Below are 26,251 nucleotides of genomic sequence, written 5' to 3' on the forward strand. Positions count from 1 at the left end.
AAATTTGGGGTAAAATGGCAAAGTACCATAATTTCATCAGTCTGTTGGCAAGTACTTCAGTGCAGACAGTGTACAGATTGGTCCTTTAAATTAGCATGGGTGTGCAGCTGTACAAAAAGGTTTAAAGGGACTGCATTTTTAAACAAGTTGCCCTTGTGCATCCAAAAAAAAATTAGAGGGCATGTTGCTCCAGAGGCCAGAATTGGAGGATCACAGGTATTTCGAAGGAGGCTACAGATGTAGGGATGTTGGAGGACATATTTGAAAACAAGTATGAGAATTTTCAGATGTTAAACGATTGAAGTGTAGTAGGCTGCACAGTGGACTGCAGGACTTTTTTTTTCCTCAAAGGCTCTGTTTTTACACCAGCTACTTTTTGTACTGCAGCAGATGTCCATCCTTAATGGTGTACCCTCAACCGAATGGACTGCACCATAAGAGAGACTGCATTTAACTCAATTTCTTTACAGAATGAATGTGATAATGGCAATACAAGATTTGGATACCTTACAAAACCAATTTAAAGTTTTTTTTCTGCTACACAATTGTTAAAATTTGGGTATTCTTGGCTCCAGTCACCAAAATCAATTTTATTTAGGTTATATCTCAAACCAGAGGTGCATGTGATTTACATGGTATTCGGATTGAAGCTGTGGGGATTAGATTTTGTATTTGGAGAAAAAGTACAAATATTTGGAGGAAAAAAGTGAAATTGGACTAATTTCAGAAGCCATCATCAATAATTGAAAAGAGAACTTGGATGCATATTTAAAAGTAAAATTAACAAAGTTAAAAGACTGAGTTTTACAATAAAGCTCTGTCAGTATACACCACATGGTAAGAATGCAGCAGTGGGTAAAGAAAAATTGGAGAAGAATGTACTAGCAAATCCCAAAATAAATCCTGAGCATTTTCTAAGGGAATAAGAAATTAAATTTTAAACATAGAGGAAAATACAACATAACCAGCTGAGACTGTTTCTTGTACATCAAACTTAGCATAATTTGCAGTAACATGCACTCCTCCCCCTTTTCCCTCAGCCCCACTCACACTGAAATACTATAACCACTTCCATGAACTATAAATTGCCACTCAACAACCCAGAGACCAAATAACAAATCCTCATTCAGTGATCCCACCCACAAGAGATAGCTTTACAATGAAACACACTGTGCCTAGGCACACGTAACAACCAGTGCACTGGGCATCCAATCTGAGTCTGAGCAGGCAACGCAGGGGTGAAATCAGTCTCTGATTAGTGAGTCTGAAAGAGCAGGAAAACACTAGGCCAAACTGTACAAATAGTTAACTTGAGACAATTGTGTGCAAGGAACAAAGAGGCAACTAGGTGAGGAGGGAGAGGCAGAAGCTGCTGAGGTTTTGCCATTTTTGTGAAAAGTCAGTAGGTTTGCGATTTGACCAAGGCAGGCCAGTAACAGCAAGGTGCTGAAAACTACCAAGCAGAGCAGGCGAGGTGAGCAGATTTGCGACATGACCAGTGCAGGTCAGCAACAGCAAGTTGAGACACCCTGTTCAAGCCTTTGCCATGAGGAGATAACTAGTGAGACAGAGGGCTGCCTTAAAACCTGAAGCGAATGGGAGAGCGAGGAGTGGGGGGAGGAGAGTGTTTGAGGGGATTAGGGGGGTTGCAGACTTGGAGGGAGGAGAAGAGAGGTTTTGGGGTGTGGGATGGGGACAAAAAATTAACATGAACACAGGCCCCATGAACTGTTAAGCTGCCCCTGCCACCACACTGAGCAACAATTCATTGACCAGGCCACAAACCTGTACTCAGTGACTTGATGTGCATAAATTTTGGGATCATAGAACCCTACAGTGCAGAAAGAGGCCCTTCAGCCCATCAAGTCTGCACCGAACACAACCCCACCCAGGCCCTACCCCCATATCCCTACACATTATACCCACTAATCCCTCTAACCTCCGCTACCCTGGATACTAAGGGGCAATTTCTTAGCATGGCCAATCAACCTAACCCGCACATCTTTGGACTGTGGGAGGAAACCGGGTTCCCAGAGGAAACCCACGCAGACATGAGGAGAATGTGCAAACTCCACACAGACAGTGACCTGAGCCGAGAATCGTACCCAGAACCCTGGAGCTGTGAAGCAGCAGTGCTAACCACTGTGCTACCGTGTCATCCACAGTGTAGGGATCCTACACAAATTTTCTTTCAAATTTCCCCAAAACGCTGAGGAGAAGGAGTGTGCTCTACCCTCCTTTTGGATACAAAAATGTGGGAAATATTCATGTTGTGGGACAAAATTAGCTCTGCAGCTGGTTTTGGACTTTGTCTAAAGAAGAATTTTGCAGTTTCAAAATCAGCCTTTATTGCAAGCTATAGGAAGGGGTTCAGTATGCTAGCTGGTGACACAACAGAGCCCTGAATACAGCGTCTCACAGATATACTCCGAGGTTTGATTCCCAGCTTGGGTCACTGTATGTAGTTTGCATTTTCTCCACGTGTCTGCGTGGGTTTCCTCTGAGTGCTCTAGTTTCCTTCCGCAATCCGAAAGATGTACTGGTTAGATGCATTGGCCATGCTAAATTCTTCCTCAGCATATTCGAACAGGTGGTGGAATATGGCGACTAGGGGATTTCATTGCAGCGTTAATGTAAGCCTACTTGTGACGCTAATAAATAAAACTTTTAACTTTAACTTTTGAAAAAAAGTATACTCCCAGTTCAATTAGAATTAACAAGCATATACCAATCAGATTTACATTTGTTCAGAAGTTATCTATATCCACTCACAACCATTGATGAGGTTTACTTCATGAATGAGGAGTTCAACTAACCAATTATAACTTTCATGTTTATCTCATTGTAATATCCAATCAGAGTGAAGGCTCATACATGCTATCTCATCTGACTTATGGTCGGCTACAATTTGTTAACATAACTTGTGGATATCAATTATCCTCCCTGTCCACAAGTTCTGGTGCTTTGTTAAAGCTGTACATAGCATTGCCTCCCTAGGTTATCTGTAGAACCTTTGGTTGTTAGAGCAAGCTCGCATTGTTTTTATGTTCTTTTGAGACTTAGTACCTGCAGTGATATTACCTGGGGACCAACAGCTTACAGTTTGTGTCCTCGGATTCTCACTCGCAGCTTGTATGATTTTCAGGAAAACTGAATTTTTTAACCCTTTCAATGAGTAGAGCCCCTTTCAGTTCACGCCCGTTTAATTGCATTGGGAATAGAGAGAGCACCCCAATTTACGTCATTTGGACCCATGTTACACAATGATTATTTGATGATTGAACCTCAAAAATCTCGCTAAACCGTGTTTTTCAGTGGTGGCCACTTCATTGATTGGCGACCACTAACTTCAACCAAATACCAGACTTTCTGAGCATCGAAACATAACCTTATTACCTGAGCACTCTTTCAGCTCTTCCTATATGGCTTAGGCTGGCTGGGCATCATGGAGAGTGGGATTGGAAAATTAGGGCTGTGGTCAAAAATCTGTTTTGTGCCAATGTAAAAACGGATTGCAATTTTTTCCTCCTGACTTTCATGGGTTGAGTTGCCTGCATTCCATGTCAGGAACTGCATTTTCCTGCCTCTGCATCACTTAAAACTTCAGCTCGATAGAATTGCACTCCCATGTCTTCAGCTGATCATACCAGTGTGAATCCAGGCTGGATGTAACTGACATGCACCTGGCAAACCCCACCTCATTCACAACTTGAGGTTTGTGCATGCAACATGTGTCTATCTCTCACCGTATTGCTGTTGCAGTTCCTCCGACTCTGCCAAGACCATTGGGAAGTGGAAGTAGAAGGTACACATTTGACTGTGATGGGGAGTGAGACTAGATGGAGGGAAGGGGCTGAGATGCACACACTTGACTGGGTGCTGGAATGTGGTGGGGAACAGATGAATAGAGGCAGGTGATCTGGGGCAGTGCTCACAATGCTCCGTGACTAATCCTGATGTAAACATCTTGGTCCTAGTTTAGGGAGGGGCCTGTTTGTGCTGTGTCAGTTGTACAGCAGAGTTTGCAGCGTGTAGTCAGTCTCTCTCCCTTGTCGGTCTTGGGAGTTGGTGGCTTGGTACAACCAATGGAATGGTATAATTGAAAAATAATCTTGGGAATTGAAGGACCAATTATTGGGGCAGATGCTAGGAAGGGACAGCTGAGACATGTTTGAAAAGACTCAAATGCCTCTTGAAGGATTTAGGTTCCATAATTTGCAAGACTATTAGGCTGTAGGGCGAGTGTTCATTAGCTTTGATCATTGCTACCTCTCAAACATTTGAAAGTCAGAAGGATCCAACTGTAACGAGGCCATAGCTGAAGTATATACGCAAAATGCTTCAAGGCCTTGCACATCACAGCTAAGGTTCAGGCTTTACATGGCTCAGCAATTGTAATCATTATATTAATGCAAGGCTGAGTTTGAGTCTGCTCCAAAGAAAGCAGCCTGATAATGCTGTGACTGAGGCTGGTAGTTCCAGGATATAGTCGTCATTGTGACTGCTGACAAGGAGCTCTTATTGCCACATTATGCAGTTGATGGCACCCTGCACCTGTGGGAGGCTGGAGATTGCAGCAAATCTTTTTCCCCTTTGTGAATGTGCTGTCAAGGAGAGGTAGTGACACAGTGGTGGTATTGTCACTTGACTAGTTATTCAGAGACCCAGAGTAATGATCTGGGGACCTGGGTTCGAATCCCATCACAGCAAATGATAGGATTTTTAAAAAAATCTGAAATTAAGGCTGGAACTTTACTGCCCCACCGCTGCGGAAATCGGAGTAGACAAGGGGTGGACAATGCAGGTGGATTTTATGGTTTTGGAACTTAATGTCTAACAGTAATGAGGCCTACATATGACTCCAGACTCTTAAATGGCCTAACATTTAACAAGCCACTCTCCTACTGGTACAAATGGAATAGAAAGGAATGAAACCAGACTGATTATCTGGCATTGATCCAGGCACTAGAGAAACCCAGCTGTCAACCCTGCAAAAGTTCTCCAAATGTCTGTTTGTGCCAAAATTGGAAGAGCTATGTCAGACGATCAAGCAACAACCTGACAGTCATGTTTATGGAATCATACCTTTACAGATAATGTCCCAGACACCACCATTCCTGGGTATGTCCTGTGTCACTGCCAGGACAAACCCAGCAGAAGTAGCGGCATACTGGTATACAGTTGGGATGGAGTTGCCCGAGGAATCCTGAGCAGTGACTCTGGACACAGTAAAGTCTCATGGCACCAGGTTAAACATGGGCAAGGAAATCTCCTGCTGATTACCATGTATTGTGAATCAGTACTCCACCATGTTGAACACCATTTGGAGGAAGCACAGAGGAATGCAAGTGCATAGAAACTACGTCCATCACCAAGAGTGGCTCATTACCACCACAGACTGAGCTGGCCAGGTCCTAAGCTAGATTAGGAAGGCAACAAGAGAGAAAAGCTTGCTCAATAACCAGTCTGTCGTGAATGCATCTATCCACGATGGTATTGGTGAGAGTGAACACCGTACAGTCTTTGTGGAGATGAAGTCCCATGTTCACGTCGAGGATACCCTCCATGTTGTATGGCATTACTAGCATGCTAAAGGGATAGACTTTAAACAGATTTAATAGCTCAGAATTGGGCATCCATGAGGCTGTGGGCCAACAGCTGCTGCAGATTTGTACGTAACCACAATCTGTAACCGCGTAACCCTGGCATATTCTCAACTCTACCATCAAACCAGGGGAACAACCCTGCTTCAATGAAGAGTGCAGGAGGGCATGCCAGGAACAACACCAGGTATACCTGAAAATGAGATGTTAACCCAAAGAAGCTACAAAACAGGACTACTTGCTACTTTTGCTGTTTGACATGCATAGTAATAGAACTAAGCAAACCCACAATCAATGGATCAGACCTAAGCTCTGCAGTACTGCCACATCCAGTCATGAATGGTAGTGGGCAATTAACTTGCTGGAGGAGAAGACTCCACAAATATCCTTAATAATGGAGGAACCCAGCACACAGCGCAAAAGATAAGGCTGAAACTTCCGCAATAATCTTCAGTCAGAAGGGCTGAGTGAATGATCTCCTGTGGAGGTCCCCAGCATCACAGATGTCAGTCTTCAGTCATTTTGGGTCACCCCACATGATAACAAGAAATGGCTGAAGGCATTGGTAACTGCAAAGGCTGTGGGCACTGACAATATTCTAGCAACAATATTAAAGACTTGCACTCCAGAACTTGTTGCACTCCTCGACAAGCTGCTCCAGTACAGCTGCAATGTTGGTATCTACCTGGCAATGTGGAAAGTTGTCCAGGTATGTCCTATGCACAAGGAATAGGGCAAATCTAATCCGGCCAATTACTGCCACATCTATTACTACACTCGATCATCAATAAAATGATGGAAGAGGTCATCAACAGTGTTAGGAAGTTGCAGTTATTTAGCGATATCTTACTTACAGACACTCAATTTGTGTTGTACCAGGGACACTCAGTTCCTGAGCTCATTACAGCCTTGGTGCACACATGGACAAAAGAGCTCAATGCCTGGGGTGAGTGACCGCCCTTGACATCGAGGCAAGGTAGTATTTGAGTATCGCATCAAGAAGCCAATGGGAATGAGAGGTCAACTTACTGAAACACAAGATTCTTCAGGAGTTTGACAGGGTAAATGTTGAGAAGATGTTTCCCCTCATGGGACTGTATAGGTTCAGAGGGCATTGTCTCAGAATAAAGAGGCATCTTTATAAGTTGCCAGATAGAGAAGCTGCACATCTGAGGAGGATGTCAAAAGGGTTGTGCTTGATGAGGATGTTGACACCCTACAGGAAGAGGCCATAGCTTGAGCCAAATGTAGCAGACATGTCTGAGGACTTTCGGGAGTAGTGAAGATGATCTACTGCTAATCTCTTTCATCTGTGCCCTCCATGCAGGCTCAACAATAACACCTTTGCTATCCACCTTTGTTTGCCAGAACATCAATCTTATAATGATTAGACACAGTTTTGCAAGACAAAGACTGCCTAGCTTTCCAAGAATGAAGCTAAAGGAGCATGTGGCGATTCTATAATGTGAACTCCACCAGTGTTTTCTGTTAAATAAGTCACCAAGTCTTCGAGGATTTCCTGACTATGGCCTCCTCCAAGAGGCAGGAGCAGTGCTACGAACCTCAGTGCACTCATGGCATTATGCTTGGAGTGTTGCATAGCACCTTGGGAGGGTAATCGTCAATCACTAGTTCTCGCATGAACATTTGAGGATTAATCTGAGTCTAGCTGTGGCATCTATCCACAGGCCATCCCTCATGCAAGAATAATGTTTTGGCCTCATAGAACCCCCAGCTTGAGATTGTTTTTTCGGATGTAGGCCAGTATCATCAAGCTAGATATATACAACACACACACACACACACACACACACACACACACACACACACACACACACACACACACACCCACCCCTCTAGTCTTGCAAAGTCATGGCCATCTAATAGACCTTTTGAGAGTCACCAGGTGCTAGTTAGGTCCATAGTTCAGCATAATGAGGGTGGAGAGCGAACTGTTACAGAGATGATGTCTAGTTGCACATGAGGTCATGATGTCATGCTGCAGGCCATGAAGAGGGGCTTAAGACTCCAGCTATTACTTGAAACCGAGTCTGACAGGCATTACATGGAGGGCACCAAGTTAGATTGACTCCAGGTCACTATTAAAACCTTAAGACACATATACCAATCCTTGGTGTCAAAAGCATCAGCAAAATAAACAAAACTGCACAATCTATACTCCTGAAGTCATAAGATATGATCCTTTTACGCATGTTAAATAGAGCAATGTTGATGGAGCAATTGGGTTTGTTCATGTTGCTGCAGTGGACATAAAGACAGCTCACTGCTAAACACTACAGGCCTGAACAACATGATGGGAAATAAGTGAGGAGCGGGTGACGTCTGTTGCGTTTGTATTTCCTTGAGCACTGCATCAGAAAGAATCACTGGATGAGAGTTTTAGAGAAGCTAACTATTAGCAGATGTGCAAGTGACTGAACACCCATGCTAACATTGTGTTCTCAGTATTTTTCTTACACAATGCTACGTCTGAATGCATCCCCAACCTCCCCAGCAGAGATGGAGGTAGCCTGATAGCTATTATGCCCCATTGATTGCAGTGACCTTGGCAGGCATCTTCTGGTGGGCTAAGATCTTAAGACCTTGGACTGCTTTAGGTCACCCGCTGTGGGGCAGGTGCACACTCCTTGGCTTGAGGTGCTGGGGCTACAGGCAAAGAGGACTTGGGGTGGCTAGGAAGTCCTGGATGGATTTCCTGAGTCTGTCGGTTGAGGAGAAGGGGCTCCAGGAAGAAGATCGAGGTGTCAAATTCCCCTCTCACATGGCCACTGATAGATCCCACTCATGTTTATAGCAATGTTGTGCAGGTCAGAATAGGCAGGAACTGAATAGGGTAGATTCAGAAAGAATATTCCCAATGGTGGGGGAGTCCAAAACTGGAAGCCATAGCTTGAGGAAAAAGAAAAAAGTTTTAGAACTGAGGTGAGGACAAATTTCTTCACAAAGAGGGTGATAAATGTGTGGAACCACAGAACATAGTTGGAAGCAAAATGATGTCTGATTTCAAGAAGAAATTAGACATAGCTTTAGGGGCAAAAGAGGCCAAGAGGTATGGATGGGGAAGGGAGGGGATAAGGATATTGAATTCGATGATCAGCCATGATCAAAATGAATTACAGAACAGGGTTGAATGGCCTAGTCGTGCTTCCTGTTTGATGTTTCTATTTTGCTGGGTCAGGGTGTCCATGGTAGATACCTCCCTACATAAGAACTAGGAGGAGGAGTAGGCCATCTGGGTCCTCGAGCCTGCTCCGCCATTCAATAAGATCATGGCTGATCTTTTTGTGGACTCAACTCCACTTGCCAACCTGCTCACCATAACCTTAATTCCTTTACTGTTCAAAAATGTATCCTTGCCTTAAAAACATTCAATGAGGTAGCCTCAACTGCTTCACTAGGCAGGGAATTCCACAGATTCACAACTCTTTGTGTGAAGAAGTTCCTCCTCAACTCAGGCCTAACTTTGCTCCCCCTTTATTTTGAGGCTATGCCCCCAGTTCTAGTTTCACCCACCAGTGGAAACAACTTCCCAGCTTCTATCTTATTTACTCCCTTCATAATCTTATGTTTCTAAAAAAATCTCCCCTCATTCTTCTGAATTCCAATGAGTATAGCCCCAGTCTACTCATTCAGTCCTCAGAAGCCAACCCTATCAACTCCGAAATCAACCTAGTGAATTTCTTCTGCACCCTCTCCAGTGCGAGTATATCCTTTCTCAAGTAAGCAGACTAAGACTGTACACAGTACTCCAGATGTGGCCTCACCAGCACCTTACACAGCTGCAACATAACCATGCTGTTTTTAAACTCCATCCCTCTAGCAATTCCATTTGTCTTTTTAATTACCTGCTGCACCTGCAAACCAACTCCTTGAGATTCCTGTACAATGAAACCCAAGTCCCTCTGCACAACAGCATGCTGCAATCTTTTTTTTAACCATTTAAATAATGGTCCATCTTGCTGTTATTCCTACCAAGGTCAATTAGTGACCACCTATCTGATGGCATGTTTGTGTCACAGCATCAGACTCCTCCATCAATTCTAATCTGGTAATGGCCTCTGACAACCTTGCCTGCTATACCCTTGCCTGGGAATGTAAATGTAACAGATGGCCCTAATATGGTTGTGGTGGGGGTGCTGATTGCGTAGGCTTGTCAGACTTAGCAGGAACCTGGCTTCCAGCGGTCCTCAAGTGTCAGTGACCTTGGCTGTTCCTGCTTCTGCCTACTGTGCTGTACTCACGAGATGGTGACCCTGAGCTTGTTGTAAAACTAGGCCCCACTGACATATATTTCTGAGCTGGTGGAGGGCGTGGCAAATTCGATGATGGCTGACATCTAGTGGGTCCTCAGGATCCTCATCTGATGTGGTCTGGGGCTGATAGGCTGGCTGACTTCTTGCTGGTGACTGCAATGGAGGTAAGAGATAATTACTGATTGGCTGGATACTCACTTATATTTGAAGAGCTTCCATTTTTGGAGGATGCGCGAAAACAAATGGCTTGTTGGGAGATGCCTTCAGCACAGGAGTGGCCTTTGTCAGCCAGCTTTGCTACCAACTATACCCCTGGTATTCATGATGTGGAGATTCCAGCGTTGGACTGGGGTAAACACAGTAAGAAGTCTGACAACACCAGGTTTAAGTCCAACCAATTTATTTGATAGCAAACTCACAAGTTGGGGCAAACCCCGAAAGCTTGTGAATTTACTATCAAATAAATTGGTTGGACTTAAACCTGGTGTTCTCAGGCTTCTCATTGTGTATACCCCTGGTACAGCAGGTGATTCCTCAGGTGAATGGCCTGAGCTCCAGTATCCTCCCTCTTGCCTGGGATCTCTACTTGGTGTTGTGGGTGATCCTGTCCTGCATGAAGATAGATGGATAGCTTGCCAACAGAACAGCTGTTCTGTGTCTAAAAGCAAGCTGGAATCTGAAACACAAACACAAAATGCTGGAAAATCTCAGCAGGTCTGCCAACATCTCTGGGGAGAAAATAGAGTTGACATTTTGAGTCTGGGTAACCCATTGTTAGAACTGAAGACAAAGAAAATAGGACAAGATTTATACTGTAAGGGTGGAGTTTGGGAGAGAGTGGTTTGACAAAGATTTCATAGACAAAAATACAAATTGTGGTGACAAAGGCTGAGAAGAGTACTAATAGCATTCCATTAATCGATCAGAATGTGTAAATGGCAGAACAAAGGTAAGCTGAGTGTCAATTGATGACCTAGGAAATATAACTGATGGCCCTAATGCAGTTATGGTGGGGGAGCTTTGTGAGGGCTGATTGAATTTATAACAGCTTAAGACATGACTTGTGCAGGATGTGACAAGAAATGAAGATGTAAAAATAATTGAGAGAATCAATGGTGTCCCTTGTGCTGTGGTGTGAAATATCCTAGTAAACTGTAACCCTGTGAATACCTGATGGCGTTGAGAGTGAGGAGAAGATTTACATACTCTGGGGAGTGGATGAGATAATTAATCATCCTGCCTTGGAGTGTGATCCTCTTCTGACGTCAGCAAGCGCTGACCACATTGGTGACTTCCTCCCAAACAATGGGATCTGTGGCTCCCATCGTGAGGATGAAGGATCACCCCCTGGTCCTTGACAAATACATGAATAGAGGACTATGGTTCCGGAAGAGTAGGGGGGTTTTAGTTAAGTCAGGCAACATGGTTGTTGCTGGCTTGGAGGGCCAAGTCACCCAAGCACAACGCAATGCCATCTGCGCTCTCAGGACCAACTGTAACATTGTCTTTGAACCAGCAGACAAAGGAAGGGCCACTGTCATACTGAACAGAATGGATTACTGCAAAGAAGTGTACCGACAATTGAACAATGAGGAACACTACAGACAGTTACCACAGATCCGACCAAAGAACACACCCGTCAACTCAACAGACTGATCAAGACATTTGATCCAGACCTTCAGAGCACCCTCCATGCTCTCATCCCATGTACTCCCCGTGTTAGAAATCTCCATTGCCTCCTGAAGATATACAAGGCCAACACACGCAGCCGTCCCATCATATCAGGTAATGGGATCCTGTGTGAGAACGTCTCTGGCTACCTCGAGGGCATCCTGAAATCCATTGTATAAAGAATCTGTTGTGACTCTACAGAGTTTCTCCAGAAACTCAGCACACATGGAGCAGTTGAACCAAGAGCACCCCTCATCACAATGGACGTCTCGGCACTCTACACCAGCATTCCCCAAGACAACAGCATTGCTGCACAGGCCTCCGTACTCAATGCAGATAACTGCCAATCTCCAGATGCAATTCTACAACTCATCCGTTTCATCTGGACCAGAACATCTTCACCTTCAACAACCAGTTTGTCATTCAGATGCATGGAACAGCCATGGGACCAAATTCGCACCTCAATATGCCAACATCTTTATGCACAGGTTTGAACAACACCTCTTCACCGCACAGGACCTTCAACCGACGCTATACACTAGATACATTGACATTTTCTTTCTTTTGGACTTGTGGCAAACAATCACTGAAACAACTATATGATGACACCAACAAGTTCCACCCCACCATCAGACTCACCATGGACTACTCTCCAGAATCGGTTGCATTCTTGGACACATGCATCTCCATCGTAGACAGTCACCTCAGCACTTCACTGTACCAGAAGCCCACGGATAACCTCATGGTGCTCCACTTCTCTAGCTTCCATCCTAAACACATTAAAGAAGCCATCCCCTATGGACAAGCCCTCCGTATACACAGGATCTGATCAGATGAGAATCACAACAGACACCTACAGATGCTGAAAGACGCTCTCATGAGAACAGGATATGGCGCTTGACTCATTGATCGACAGTTCCGATGCACCACAGTGAAAAACCGCACCGACCTCCTCAAAAGACAAGCATGTGACACGGCGGACAGAGTACTCTTTGTTGTCCACTACTCCCCTGGAGCAGAGAAGCTACGACATCTTCTCCAGAGTCTTCAACGTGTCATTGATGAAGATGAACATTGTGCCCAGGCCATCCCCATGCCCCCACTTCTTGCCTTCAAACAACTGCACAACTTCAAACAGACAACATTGCAAAATCTGGGCTTGCAAAATCTCACTAACTGTCCTGCTGTTATCCACAGCATACTATCCAGTCTTCAGGAGAACAGTGACCATGACACCACACAACCATGCCACAGCAACCTCTGCAAGATGTGTCAGATGATCGACACAGATGCCATCATTTCACGTGAGAACAACATCCACCAGGTACATGGTACATACTCTTGCGACTCAGCCAATGTTGTCTACCTGATACGCTGCAGGAAAAGATGTCCCGAGGCGTGGTACATTGTAGACGCCATGCAGACACTACGACAACGGATGAATGATCACACTCGACAATCACCAGGCAGGACTGTTTCCTTCCAGTTGGGGAAAACTTCAGTAGTAATGGGCATTCGGCCTCTGATCTTGGATAAGCATTCTCCAAGGTGGACTTCACGACACACGACAATGCAGAATTGCTGAGCAGAAACTAATAACCACGTTCTGCACACATGAATACAGCCTCAACCGGGATCTTGGGTTCATGTCACACTAGCTGTAACTCCCACAACTTGCCTGGGCTTGCAAAATCTCACTAACTGTCCTGTCTGGAGACAATACACATCTCTTTAACCTGTGCTTATCCCTCTCTCCACTCACACTGTCTGTACCTTTGACTTGATTACTGTAAAAACTCACATTCCAACCATTATCTTGTAAATTTGAGTCTGTGTCTATATATGCCCTGTTTCTGAACACATCTGCTCACCTGATTTAAAGGGGCAGTGCTCCGAAAGCTTGCGCTAGCAAAAAAACCTGTTGGGCTTTAACCTGGTGTAGTGAGACTTCTTACCTTGACTGCAAGGCAGTGCTGCCAGGCATTTGTTGCTAAACTTCAGCACAGCGACTGTCTCTTTTTGGGTCCATCACGTCCTAGGCTGCAGAAAGTGAATGTGCTGCTTAAATATGGTGCCCAAACTACAATGCAATGGTAAGACTGCCCCTGCCATGAGATACGACATTGCTCATTTGTGCATTTGGGGCGAATGGGATCAAAGGTTATGGGGAAAAGCAGGATTAGGCTATTGAGCTGGGTGATCAGCCATGATCATAATGAACAGGCTTGAAGGGCCAAACGACTGCCTCTTCTATGTTTTTATGTTTCTATGCTGATAGTGGTTGAAAGATGTTGAAATTGTTCTACTCATTGGCATGCAACTAAGTGAACATAGAGCAATTAAAAGCAGGCTATGGGTTAAACTTTCCAGTCCTGCCTCTTCAGATACAGTTGCAGGAGGGCTGGAAAATTTGACAGACCATTGAAAGGTCAGTTGACCTTGGGCATGAATTTCCAATCTTTGGGTGGGGTGGGACTAGAAAATCTTGCCCGTGTCTATCTTTGTAATTGGTTAAAGAGCTTGTATCTGTGCACTATTCCTGCATACAAAACTTTTTCCATTCATTTTTGTTTTCACTTTTCACTTGTTTTTTCCATTTATAAATTTGTAAGTTTACACTTACAATGGAAACTGCTTACGAAAGCATATAACATAAACTATGTCCTGGTGTTGGTAGTAATACCTCTTTGAGAACTCCTCCACCTGGACTGTAAGTTGAGAGCTGGCTCTTCAGTTAACTCTGCTTTCGGCCTTCCTTGTCACCTGCTTCTGCTCATCTTGGTGAATCTTCCACTGGAATCCCTCATTTCATTTGCAATGCTAATTTTTGTCGTCAGCTGTTCATCACAGAACCCTTACAGTGCAGAAAGAGGCCATTCAGCCCATCGAGCCTGCACCGACAACAATCTCACCCAGGGCCTACCCTGTAACCCCATATATATGCCCTGCTAATCCACCTGACAAAGGGGGGCAATTTAGCATGACCAGTTCACCTAACCCTCACATCTTTGGAGAGTGTGAAGAAACCGGAGCACCTGGAGCAAACCCAAGCAGGTATGGGGAGAGCATGCAAACTTCACACAGTCATCCAAAGCCGGAATTGAACTCAGGTCCCTGGAGCTGTGAGGCAGCAGTGATAGTCTAGTGCTAAATACGGCAGAGAAATAATCTTCATTAAAAAGAGACTTCTGTGCAGCACTAACTAAGTTCCAAAATGTGTTACTTGGCATGGTAAAGTTTGCAACGGATGTGGAGTTCTCATGCATGATGTTGATGCCCTGTGTTAACCATGGAGCACTGTGATCATCGTGCTAGGTAGAGTAAGGATGAGTAAAGGCGCATTGCTGTCTAGGTTTTTGTCATTGGCCTGTTTAGTGCCAATGTCTAAGTTTTCTGCCTTTTAAATGAGAAAGACAGTGAGCTAAGTATTAGGAGTTGAATTACTGGACTTCAAATCTTCATGGGTCTTTGGGAAGAATCTTACCAAAAAATGGTAGTGTGTTGTTTCCGACGAGAAAACCGAAGTGTTTCTCTCAAACACCGGTTTTCTCTCCAGGTCTTTGGACACTCTGCCCAAAGGGGACATGTTTCATGCCACCATGCAGGGAAGCGGGGCTTAAACACAGCCCGGCTGCACTGAGATCGGGATGCCATTTTTAAACGGTGTCCTGATCAGAACAGGAATAAACCCATACCACCCCAGCTCGCCATAGAGATCTTGGGCTCCCTTTCCTATAACCCCCTCTCCCCCTCCCCCCACCACCACCCCTGCCCTGATTGGAGTCAGGTGAGTGAGCACTCACCTGGTGAAGGAACCACACTCTGAAAGCTCGTGATACCAAATAAACCTGTTGGACTTGAACCTGGTATTGTGAGACACTTTACTGTACCCACCCAAGTCCAACGCGGGCATCTCCACATCATCTCCGACTTATGACTAGCCATTGGAAGTGGAAAGGGGAAATATTGAATGTGCAAGAGGTAAAGAGTGGAGCCTCACAGAGCTGGGCATGAAGGATGAGGAATGTAAAGGGCTGTCTTGCTTTCGTGCATGTTTGGTGAAATTATTATATTACCTTCTGTTCCTCAGTTTTGTTTTGGAGAAAGTGCTGCTCAAATTCATAAATATGCCACCTCATGTCATAACTATTCATCAAACTAAAGGTATATATGTTAAATCTCCTGAATCATGTGGCTATGTAACCCATGATGATTGACTAGTCAGCCTATCAGCATGCATTGCTCCTAGGCCTTGCTCTGATTAGCCTATTTGTTTTGTTTAATTACTTTTAAATTTTGAAAATTGGAGCTGGCGTTTGCTGGTCACATGGCAGTTACTAGCATTACAGTCACCTTGGAGACCCTTCACGAATCCCTGGAGGTCTGCAGACCTCCGTTTGGGAACCACTGCCGTGGGGAATACACTGTTGGGCAGTGATTCCCACCCTTTTCAGTAACACAGCACATTTCAATGAGACGAATAATTCCACAGCACATCGTTTTTCAGCTGAACTAATTCTGGACCGAGGCCTTGGAGCAACGGATGCTGATAGGCTGACTAGTCAATCGTCATGGGTTACATAGCCACATGATTCAGGAGAATTAACATATATACCTTTAGTTTGATGAATAGGTATGACAAGAGGTGGCATATTTATGAATTTGAGCAGCACTTTCTCCAAAACAAGACTGAGGAACAGAAGGTAATATAATAATTTCACCAAACATGCACAAAAGCAAGGCAGCCCTTTACATTTGTTATGAATGATGTAGTAGCCTCTGCTAGTGACTCTTATGCTGCAGTGCCAACTGCAGAAGTACTCATTGTCTGAGATGCTTTCAAATATCATACAGTGGTGAAAGCTGCTATGGAAATGCAAAATAGTTCTTTTGCTTGTAATACAACATTTCTCTATTTGCATATGAATGTGCAGACATACAGATATACATGCACACAAATGCATTCACAATATTCCCAAACGTACATCTCAAATATATAAAATGCACAAATAAACCAACACATTTTATATACCTGTGTGTAAAAATGTAAAAGCATTCTTGATATCTACGCATGCACAGGTGAGCGCACACATGTATGTGTGTGTGTGTGTGTGTGTGTGTGTGTGTGTATATGACTGTATATAACACACAGTGAGTTCACCTCAAAATCACTAATGGCCTGCATGCAGTTCTTGTATCATAAGGAAGTAAAATGAGGAATTAACTCTCTCTCTTCCTTATCATCATCACAGTAAAAAACAATCTGTACTCCACTTCATTCAACATCCACAACACTCTTTATTTATTAAAATACACTTGGCTTGTAACAGACATGAAATAAGTTGACATCATACACCTCACACTGTTCTATGTTCTACAATTATTGCTGAAATGGAATTGATTCCACTTTTGCACATTCTTACTTAGGGCTGGGACAGTAAAACTTCTGCCCCAACATTGATTATTGATTCAATTTAGCCCACAACTTCTCTGCCAGATTTTTTAACAAAGACAAATTAATGCTAAGATCAACCTTTTGATAGAAACATAAAATAACACTTTGAAAAAAATCATAGTTATTATCTCATTTGCCTGTAAAATTGTTCAGAAAAATGCATAACATATTCACAGCTAAACCAATTACATTAATTAGTGGGCAGCCAAAAGTAGGAAACACAGGCTGATAAGTATTAAATATTTGTCACTGGAAAATCTGTTGAAGAATTGGAAATAAAAAAAAAATTAGTGGAACTAGGAACTATTATGTGGGATGGGGTACTGGTTGTTGGGAAGAAAACTTATTTTTGCAGCATTTGAGTGGTATCCACAATAGGAGCAGAGTGGTTGCTGAGAGAGATGGTTGGCACTTGTTGGTAGCTCAATGCGAGGGTATGTGCGTAGGAGTGCCAGAGGTGGCAAACTTATACTTTTCTCTTGTCTGCGGCACAGCAGTTGGAACCCACTGCTCTAGAGAACTGCTATTCTCTATGCACAATCCTGAATATAGTACAATTACACTAACAGCCAATTTGAGATTATCAATTGAATTCCCAATGTGACACTAGGGCTTTTTAGAAGCTACATGTATTCATAGGCAGGGCCCTGTCCAATGCAAACAAAAGTATGTCCAGGTATTTTGCCTTTTTCAACTAAAGGAAAACATGGACAGCCATTCCCTTTTCCATACCCCATGGCAAAACCTTGACCAATCAGATTTGTTTTTCCTCTTTTGAACTTAAACAAAAGCTTGGGGTTGAATATTCCATGGTGTATTCTTCACGGCAATGCCTTGACTAGAGTCCACATGCCAATTAATCAGCACGCTTTTCTCATGCAATATAAATTGCTGTCTCCTTTGAAATTTGGTATTCTTGTATCTTAAGTGCAAGATGAAAAGGTTTGACAGCACGTCTTTTTATCAGCAATTCTACCAAACATCTAAATTTATCTTTCATATGAAAGAAGTTTAAAATGTCTGTGGTTCATGTTGAGAATCTGAATGTGGACCCCAAGTACTATCGATCTTAAAATATAATGTTTTAAAAAGGAGCTGTGTGTCAACTTTAGAAAATGTATTTCAGATTTGTTCAGTGACCTCCTGTTCTGCTGCCTTACAATGGATTCAAGTCCATTGTGTAACATGTTCAAATGTTGTTCACCAAATCAATATTTAATTATAAGGTTACTCCTTTGTTGCTGTGTGACTGATTTATGTTTTTAATAGCTCTGGATGACAAAATGGCAGTGGCAAATAAACACTTATTTTTGCGTTTCACAGATCGGAAAGGAGCACTTGGGTCTAAAGGCTGTCACTGAAATCCTTCAGGAAATCCAGTACAAGGTAAGCTTTTTTTCTATAGAAAAAATAGTTGCCTCACTGATAGCGACTCAACATTTTGTATGATGTGCATATGTCAAAAGAAAGTAACACAAACTGACTTTCCATGTTTTTGTATTCATAGGCTGAGGAGAGGATAGCAGAATTTGGTGGTGTAAAAATAACATAAAGAGATTGACACACTATCTTTTTCAAGTAAATCCAGCTTCATGTGATTTACATTAGAAGGCTTGCTACATCTGTGTAGTACAGTGGCTCCACCCCACCCTCAGCCATAACAGAGAGGAAATATCTTAATTGTTCACATTGCTTAAATGAATGTCTAGGATGCTAATGTACATAATAAGCTCTCTTTTGAGCCGTCTGCTCCCCCATAGATCAGCAGACATGATGTAGCCAAATCTGTTATAAGCTCAATTCATAATTTCAATGTCAGCATTAGCTCAGCTGCTGGCACTTCACCTCCTTGAGTCGCAGGTGTTGAGCTCAAGACCTACTTCAGGACTTGAGTATAAAAATCAAGGCTGACTCACCAGCACAATGCTGAGACAGTGTAGCATTGTTGGAGGTGCCATCTTTCTGATAAGAAGTTAAGCTGAGGCCCCATCTGCTCTTGTCAGGTGGATGTACAAGATCCCATGGCTATTTTGAATAAGATCAGAGGAATAATCTCTGTTATCCTGGCCAATATGTCTCCCTCAGTCAACAGCTAAAAAAACTCAGATTATCTGGTCATTATCACATTGCTATTATGGAGCTTGCTACGTGCAAATTAGCTGCTGTGTTTCTGATATTACAACAGTAGATACACTTCAGAAGTATTTCATTAGTGCCTTGGGATATCTGGTGATTGTGAAAAGTGATTATATAAATGCAGGTCTTTCTTTTACATTTTATAATGCTCCTCCCATAGCCTTAAGATTTTGCAACGTTTTGAATCTGGATGATTCTTCAAAGTTGTCCAGGTACTAAATGTTGGCTCTACTCTCTCTTCACAGATACTGTCAGACCTGCTAGATTTTCCAGTATTTTCTGTTATTGTTTCAGATTCCAGCATTCACAATAATTTGTTTCTATTTAAGTACTTTTGAGGTGCCGTTACTATCGTATTACAGGAAATGCAGCAGCCAATTTGCACAAAGGAAGGTCTAGCAAACAGCAACGTGATAACCACCAGACAATCCTTTTCTCTATTTTACCATTGCTTGTAGGGAAAAATGTTTGCCAGGGCACTGAGGAAAATTTCCCTGCTCTTCATTAAAAGAGAATCATGGGGCCTTGTTATTAACAAGCTGTGGAAGGAGCAATGGTCTCTTGGGAAGCATCCTCCAAATATGTCTTTAAATAAACTGGGTGTAGAAAGTTGCCAGAAAATTATTGTGCTTTTTGTATGGGAGGCAAGTATTAATCTGATTGTCCTTCTGATTAATGACCAACTGGACATGTGGAAACTCTGTTTGGAATTATTTTGCTATTGTATATTGACCATATATAATCACGGCAGGAGTTATGAGACTGCAGGGATTCTGACAAAACAGGAGATTACAATCCGTCATTACACTTTTTGTGCTTCAGGGTAAAAATTGTTTAAATTGTTTACCAGCTAGACAAAACATCATTGGATGAATTGGTATACATGTCTGAAATAGATATTCCTTGCAGTAATTTAGATGGTGGTGTAGAAGTTGGGGACTCTCCTGGCAAAGCTTTATTTTGATTGAGATTATTTGCTGGTTAGCTTGTTTTGCCACTTTCTTTCTGAAGAGTCTTGGACTGAGAAACCATTTTTTTTCTGATCATCCCTGATAGCTGTGCCTGGGATTTTAAATAATTTAGTGACTAAGGTCAAGGAACAGTTTGTCCATGATGTAACTCTTTTGTTTATCCTCTTCTTTCTCCTCCAAGACATTCTGATCAGAGCTCTGAATGTTACATTTTGATTGCAGCAATCTCAATTCCAGCAGTTCAGCTTTAAAATGTTATTTGCATATGAATACGTGACATGACAATAACAGACAGGACTCTCTGATCCATCCAGCCTGTCCCACACAGCTACCATGCATCAGAATTACACTTCTCAAACAAAGCTATGTAATCTCCTGGGAGGAACAAGTAAATGGAAAAATATCGGGCCAATTAGGGAAATGTCCTCCAGAAATAAGCCTTCAAAAGCTAGAGAATTTAATATTGATTTTATATGAAAGAAAAAGATGTGCAATGATAAAAGGCCAATTGGAAAAAGTACACTATTTATGCCCAGTGGAAAACTGGGAGAATTTAATTTTATATCCTTCGGTCATTTGAACTGCGATGAATAGAATAATCCTTCTGGTTAAAACACTGGGTTGATTGAACATTTGATCAGAGCAAATGTCACAACAAAGCTTTTACCTTGATCTCCACAAATGTACAGTTGCCAGCAGTGCCACTGGGTAGCAATTAACTTAATTATCCATCCTGTTTCTCTAGCCCTGTGATCTTACGGTGAGGGGGGAAAAAAATGAAGTAAATGTGAATGACCGTAAATTATAACCAGTAACATTCCAAATTAGACAATCATATTTTGGATTTGATTTATTATTTTCACATGCATTAGCATACACTGAATAGTATTGTTTTTTGCACGTTATATAGACAAAGCACACCATACATAGAGAAGGAAAGGAGAGATTGCAGAATGTAGTGATTCCAATTGGGTGCCAGCGAGTGCACTCCAGCATTGAATTGACATCATCCAGGAAGGAAGAGAGAAGAGGTCAAAATTGACTAGAAAAAATACACTGGCTATCAGAATCCGGCAACAGTACAAAAATGTAGGAGTGAAATAAAATGGTGAAAATGATGTATTTCACTGGGCAGAATTTAATGAAGACTGAATGGAAACCTGAACAAGCAGAGTGAGTTAAATATGCTTGATCTAATGGAAACTCGATGAGGAGTGTGATATACTTGGGTGTGATGACATGCACAAGTCCACGATGCTGGGGCCCAGGGTGATGGGTGGAGCTTAAAGAGCTACAGTAGGTATGTGCACAGTGATTTTGGGAGGGTCAAAGGTGATGAGCATTAAGTCAAAGGTGATGGGGAAGGTTGCAAATTAAGGATCATTCAAAGCGCAACTGTCCATGTCCAAAGATTTACTTGTTGTTGCCAGAATTGCAGATTGAAATGGGATGAGGCCCATGAAGGATGGATGGATTTTTGGGTTGAAGGAGTAGAAAATCAGCAACTATATGAATGAAATGTATGACCTTTACACAGTTTACTTGCTGGACCCATTGCTCCATTGCAACAACAGGTTGATCTGCTTGGAATATCTACCAACCCTTGCCAGCTTCCACTACATCTCCCCAGAGCTACATCTGGATTTGCATCCTCAATTACATTGAATAGCAAGTAGCTGACCAGTCAAAAAGCATACCATGGTGACTGAGATCTCAATGCATTCCAATGTTACACATACTTGACTTCTCATTATGTGGAATATCATCTCAGCCAATCTCCTTAACACTACACATAATAGTGTGTCTGAACAGCCCACACTTGCATATAATGAGTATCTGCAGAGCCTGCGTGTTCCTGTATCTCACAGACTGGCGACCATCCAAATTGGCATATAAATGGTCATTAAATGAAGAATGATCTCTAACATCACTCCATAGTCTCCTGTGTGAGCGATGCCTAACATTCTCCTGTAGCCACCATTGAGTGTCAACTATGGGGCATGCCAGCATCATTAGAAAAATGATAATGTATACATGAATAAAGTATAAACAATATATCATATATATATTCAATTAATAGTCGATCTTATGTAAAAGTTAACCCCCTGACTTTTGCCATAAATTTCAAATTCCTTTTAGTAATCATTCATTATTGAAGTAAAACATGCCCTGACACAGAACTCATTCGAAGGCAGCTATTCGGTCCCATGGTTCTGAGCAGTATTGCAAAAAACGTTTCTTGGCTTCTTTTGTACCAGGTTTGAGGGCAGAATTAGTGGGAACAGTCTTTGACCTGGCAACCCTACAATCAACTGAGGTACTGGCATGAACAGTTGGGTCGTGAGATGATGGGAGAGGATGGATGCCTCACCAGCAGCTATGGATCAGCTGCTCTGTTCTCCCACAATCTAGATGGGTCCCTGCTCTGCAAGAGTGAGGACCCTTGAGACTGGGAACTTCTCTGCATATCTTCATTCTTTCCTTCTGGTTATGGATCTGCTTGTCATGCAGGAGAAAGTGGAGATTTAGTAACTTGGCAAATTCCACCTGACCCCTTCTCTGCACATCCCTATCCCACATTGACCCATTGATGTGTTAGCTGGTATCCAATTGGGTTAAGCAGTCAAATGCTTGGCCTTGAGTGCCATTTGGCCCAGAGGCTGGTCATGCATTCGTTCACCTAACCAAGCTGCACATTCACACAAGCACTGAGACTGATACCCACATGAGAGAGAATCCCATGACACTCTAGATCCAAGGAAGTCACTCCCGGCACTGCACCTGTGATCTTTGGATCCCCATGGTTGCCAACCTCTACTACAATTTCCTTCCAGGCCACCTTAGTCAGGTGGGAGGGCCACCTGTTGACATCGCTCAAAGAGAATCAACAACCATTTCCTGATGGCCCGAAGGGAAATCTGCAAGAAGGCATTGCTGAGTAATGGGGCTGGTCTATGTCTTTGTTCTGACACCCCCAAAAATGATACACAAGGGATTCCTTGTGATGAATTAATCCCAGGACAATAAAGATTAATGATGGGTAGGGAGAAGTTTGAGACATTCTGAGAGGAATAAAGTGGTACACTGGAAAAAATGGCTCAGACCTCTGACAAGAAGGAGACAGACAGAAATGTTGGGGCCTTCGTGCAGAGTTTTCTTGCTTGTTTAGGTGGCTACTTTATAGCCCATCTGCATCTGCTGAACTCTCCTGATGGTGGGATCCTCCAATGGAAAACTGGCTGTGCCACACAATTGCATGTGTTTCAAGTGCCTGCTGTCAATCCTTTTATATATCTGTATGACTCTGAGCATTGGCTCTCAACACAAAAGTGGAAGTGACACGCACTTCTGGATGTGCCATCAGGAATGGAAAGCCATTCCGCTCATTGTGAGAATCAGAGGGAAAAGTAATAAGTTCCAAATGTTAATTGCGAATCTGAAACTTTGAATGCCAATGTTAGAATGCCAGTTCAGTTGGTTTGAGAAAAATAGATCAAAGTTGTGACGTGATATAATTTTTGTGCAATTTTTCTTCATGGATCTAAAGATTTTCTTTTTACAATGGTATTTTTGTTTTGTTTAGGGAAAATTGAAGACAATGCCATGTTTCAATCCTAATACCCTCCTTCCTGGTAAGTATTTCCTTCTTCATCATATTCTAGGTGTCATTCAGAACATTAAGTAATTCAATAGAATATCTATATCTCCTTGCATGTTTTTAATTTCATCACATTTTCATTGTGTTTTAGATCCACTTCTTCGAGATTACTGGGTATATGAAGGGTCTCTGACCATTCCTCCATGCTGTGAAAATGTGACCTGGATATTATTCCGATACCCTTTAACAATCTCTCAATTGCAGGTACGTAATGAACTTCATAAAGCTTGCCTCTGTACATGAGAAATTTGAAAGTTTTAAAATGCCTTTTAAGTAAAGGTGACAGCCTTTGAATCTGTACTGGCAAAAGAATCTTAAGGAAAGGTCAAAGATGAAATGATAGTTGGCTTTTATCACTTTTTTTCTAAACAGATTAACAGGAGTCAGATAACCGTAGGGGTCAATAAATATGAAAATAAATGGTTACATGCATTTTCCACTTTGATCTAGTTGTTAAATGCCACTATTTGAAGTCGAACGGCGCTGATGTTTGGTTAAAAGGAAAAACTGTTTAACCTAAACATTTTAAACACATAATCAGCAATATGAGCGGAAAATAGCCGTGTGACTATTTATTATGATTTTGTCCAGGTTAATTTGATTACTAATTCAGTACAGTTTGCTTAACTATAACTTTCTGCAACTGCACAGCCTTCAAATCTGGATAAATGTAACAGCTGAAAGAAAGGGCTTTCATTCTTATTGTGCCTGTACCAACTGCTTGATATCCCAAATGCTTTGCCCCCAAGGAAATACTTTGTTGTCAATTTGTGATATTGGAAGCATAACAATCAATTCTGCACATGGTAAAATTACACAAACAGCAATGAGATAACAAATGGTTATTGACCTAAATGTTCTGATTATAGGGAGTGGCAAATGAATCCACTTCAAGCATTGATGCGCCTCGACACCTCGAGGAATTCTGTGCATGTACAGCCCAACGCCACCTCCAGAACTGCTCAGCACCACACCCCAGAATTGCTCAGTACTCAGTATCCCTTCTCCTGATGCACCTTGTGAAATCCCTGGTTCCAGTTCTTCCAATGTAGGTAGAGTCAGTGATGGGGGGTGGTGGTGAGGTGGGAGGTAAGGTAACTGTTCGGAGTAAAGAGCAGAGATTGAACTGGGATGTGAGCAAGCATTGTTTTGACGGGGGTGGTGTAAAGGAAGGGAAAAACATTGTTGGGGGTGAGAGAGGGGTAAGCATTGTCAAGGGGTGTGCATTGTCATGTGGACAAGAAAGGGGGTGAGCATTGCTTTGCGGGGAGGGGTGGGACCGGTGTCAGGTGGGTGGGGAGATGGCTGTTGTTGGGGCTGAGGATGAGGTGAGCATTGTCTTGAATAAATGAAGTGGGGTGAGCAATGTTACAGGAGAGGCTGTGCAGTGTGTGGTGACGGGATAATTTTAAAGAAGTGCATGATGGACTATAAGAGCATATTCATGATGAGAAAGGGGTTTTGACTCTGCTTTAGCTGTTCGGTCTCTTGACTCGACTTGTTGCTGGATTCAAACTGGAGCAAAGAGTAGAAGTTTCTCAATGGCTCCAGTATAAATAGGCAAGTAGGCAGTTCAAATCACAACTGGTGACGGGTACATCCGCTACACTGCTGAGAAAGTCTGAGCGTATATGTTTTAATGAAGTTGGTTAAGGAGTAAACAACAAAGTTTTGTTTTTTCCTGCAGTGCTTCTCATTTCCAGCAACTTTGGTATAGCAGCAGTAGAATGGAACTTGGTGGCATGACCAAGAGGAAATTAAGAGATTAAGTTGAGGGAGATATGGATTTCCAATTATTAAAAACTTGTTTTTATTAGTACAGTAGTGTGCCTGATCACTGTCAGAATGAATCTGGATATGACCTCCGTTTGCTTGGAAAAATTCAGCCCATCAACACATTGTTTGTTTTTCAGCAACAGGTCTTCCCTTTACTGCTGGCATTCTGAAAACTTTTCAAAATACTTGTCAGCATCCAATTGTAGGGAGGAAGGCTATTTTCCACTTTTTAAGGGACGGCACTTAACTTTTTAGGCCTTTCTTGCCTTGCTGCCTGCTGTTTAGGGAATGTATGTTTCCGAAAGCCTTGCCATGAAAGGTTCAGCGTGGCCATCATTGCATTCTGGTGTTTCCATCTGAGAGCATCTAAGGAAGCATGTACCTACTATCTTTATTGTGAGATGAGATTTGGTTTTGGTTGCAACTATAGATGTTTTGGCTTCTGACTAACATTTATTCCAAGTCAGAGTACATTTTAAAAAAAAAGTTCTCCAGTTTTGGGTGATGGTGAGTAGTTGACCTGAAACAACAGTGGTGTTGGAGAAATTGGACATCAGGTCTAGAAGTGGAGCTACCAACTGCTCTGTCTTGGAGTGTTGCTGCAGTGGCACTTATTGAAATGAGTGGTATGTGCCCAAAATTGCCATCCTTGTTCGCAGCTGGGATTCTCAAGTGTTGCTGAAAGTGAATGGAATTTTGGCTGGAAT

General features: G+C 42.7%; 1 protein-coding gene across 1 annotated transcript in view; it reads left to right on the forward strand.

Moving 5' to 3' along the window:
* Nucleotides 1–26,251, forward strand: part of ca8 (carbonic anhydrase 8 (inactive)) — a 61,871-nt gene that overhangs the window by 11,326 nt on the left and 24,294 nt on the right. The window contains exons 5-7 of the mRNA XM_080194905.1: nucleotides 18,327–18,389; nucleotides 23,694–23,742; nucleotides 23,860–23,972. Coding sequence (XP_080051031.1) covers nucleotides 18,327–18,389; nucleotides 23,694–23,742; nucleotides 23,860–23,972 — 225 coding nt within the window. The remainder of the gene's footprint in view (nucleotides 1–18,326; nucleotides 18,390–23,693; nucleotides 23,743–23,859; nucleotides 23,973–26,251) is intronic.

This window comes from Carcharhinus amblyrhynchos, chromosome 8 (assembly GCF_965287045.1).
Source record: "Carcharhinus amblyrhynchos chromosome 8, sCarAmb.v2.hapA, whole genome shotgun sequence".
Taxonomy (NCBI): domain Eukaryota; kingdom Metazoa; phylum Chordata; class Chondrichthyes; order Carcharhiniformes; family Carcharhinidae; genus Carcharhinus; species Carcharhinus amblyrhynchos.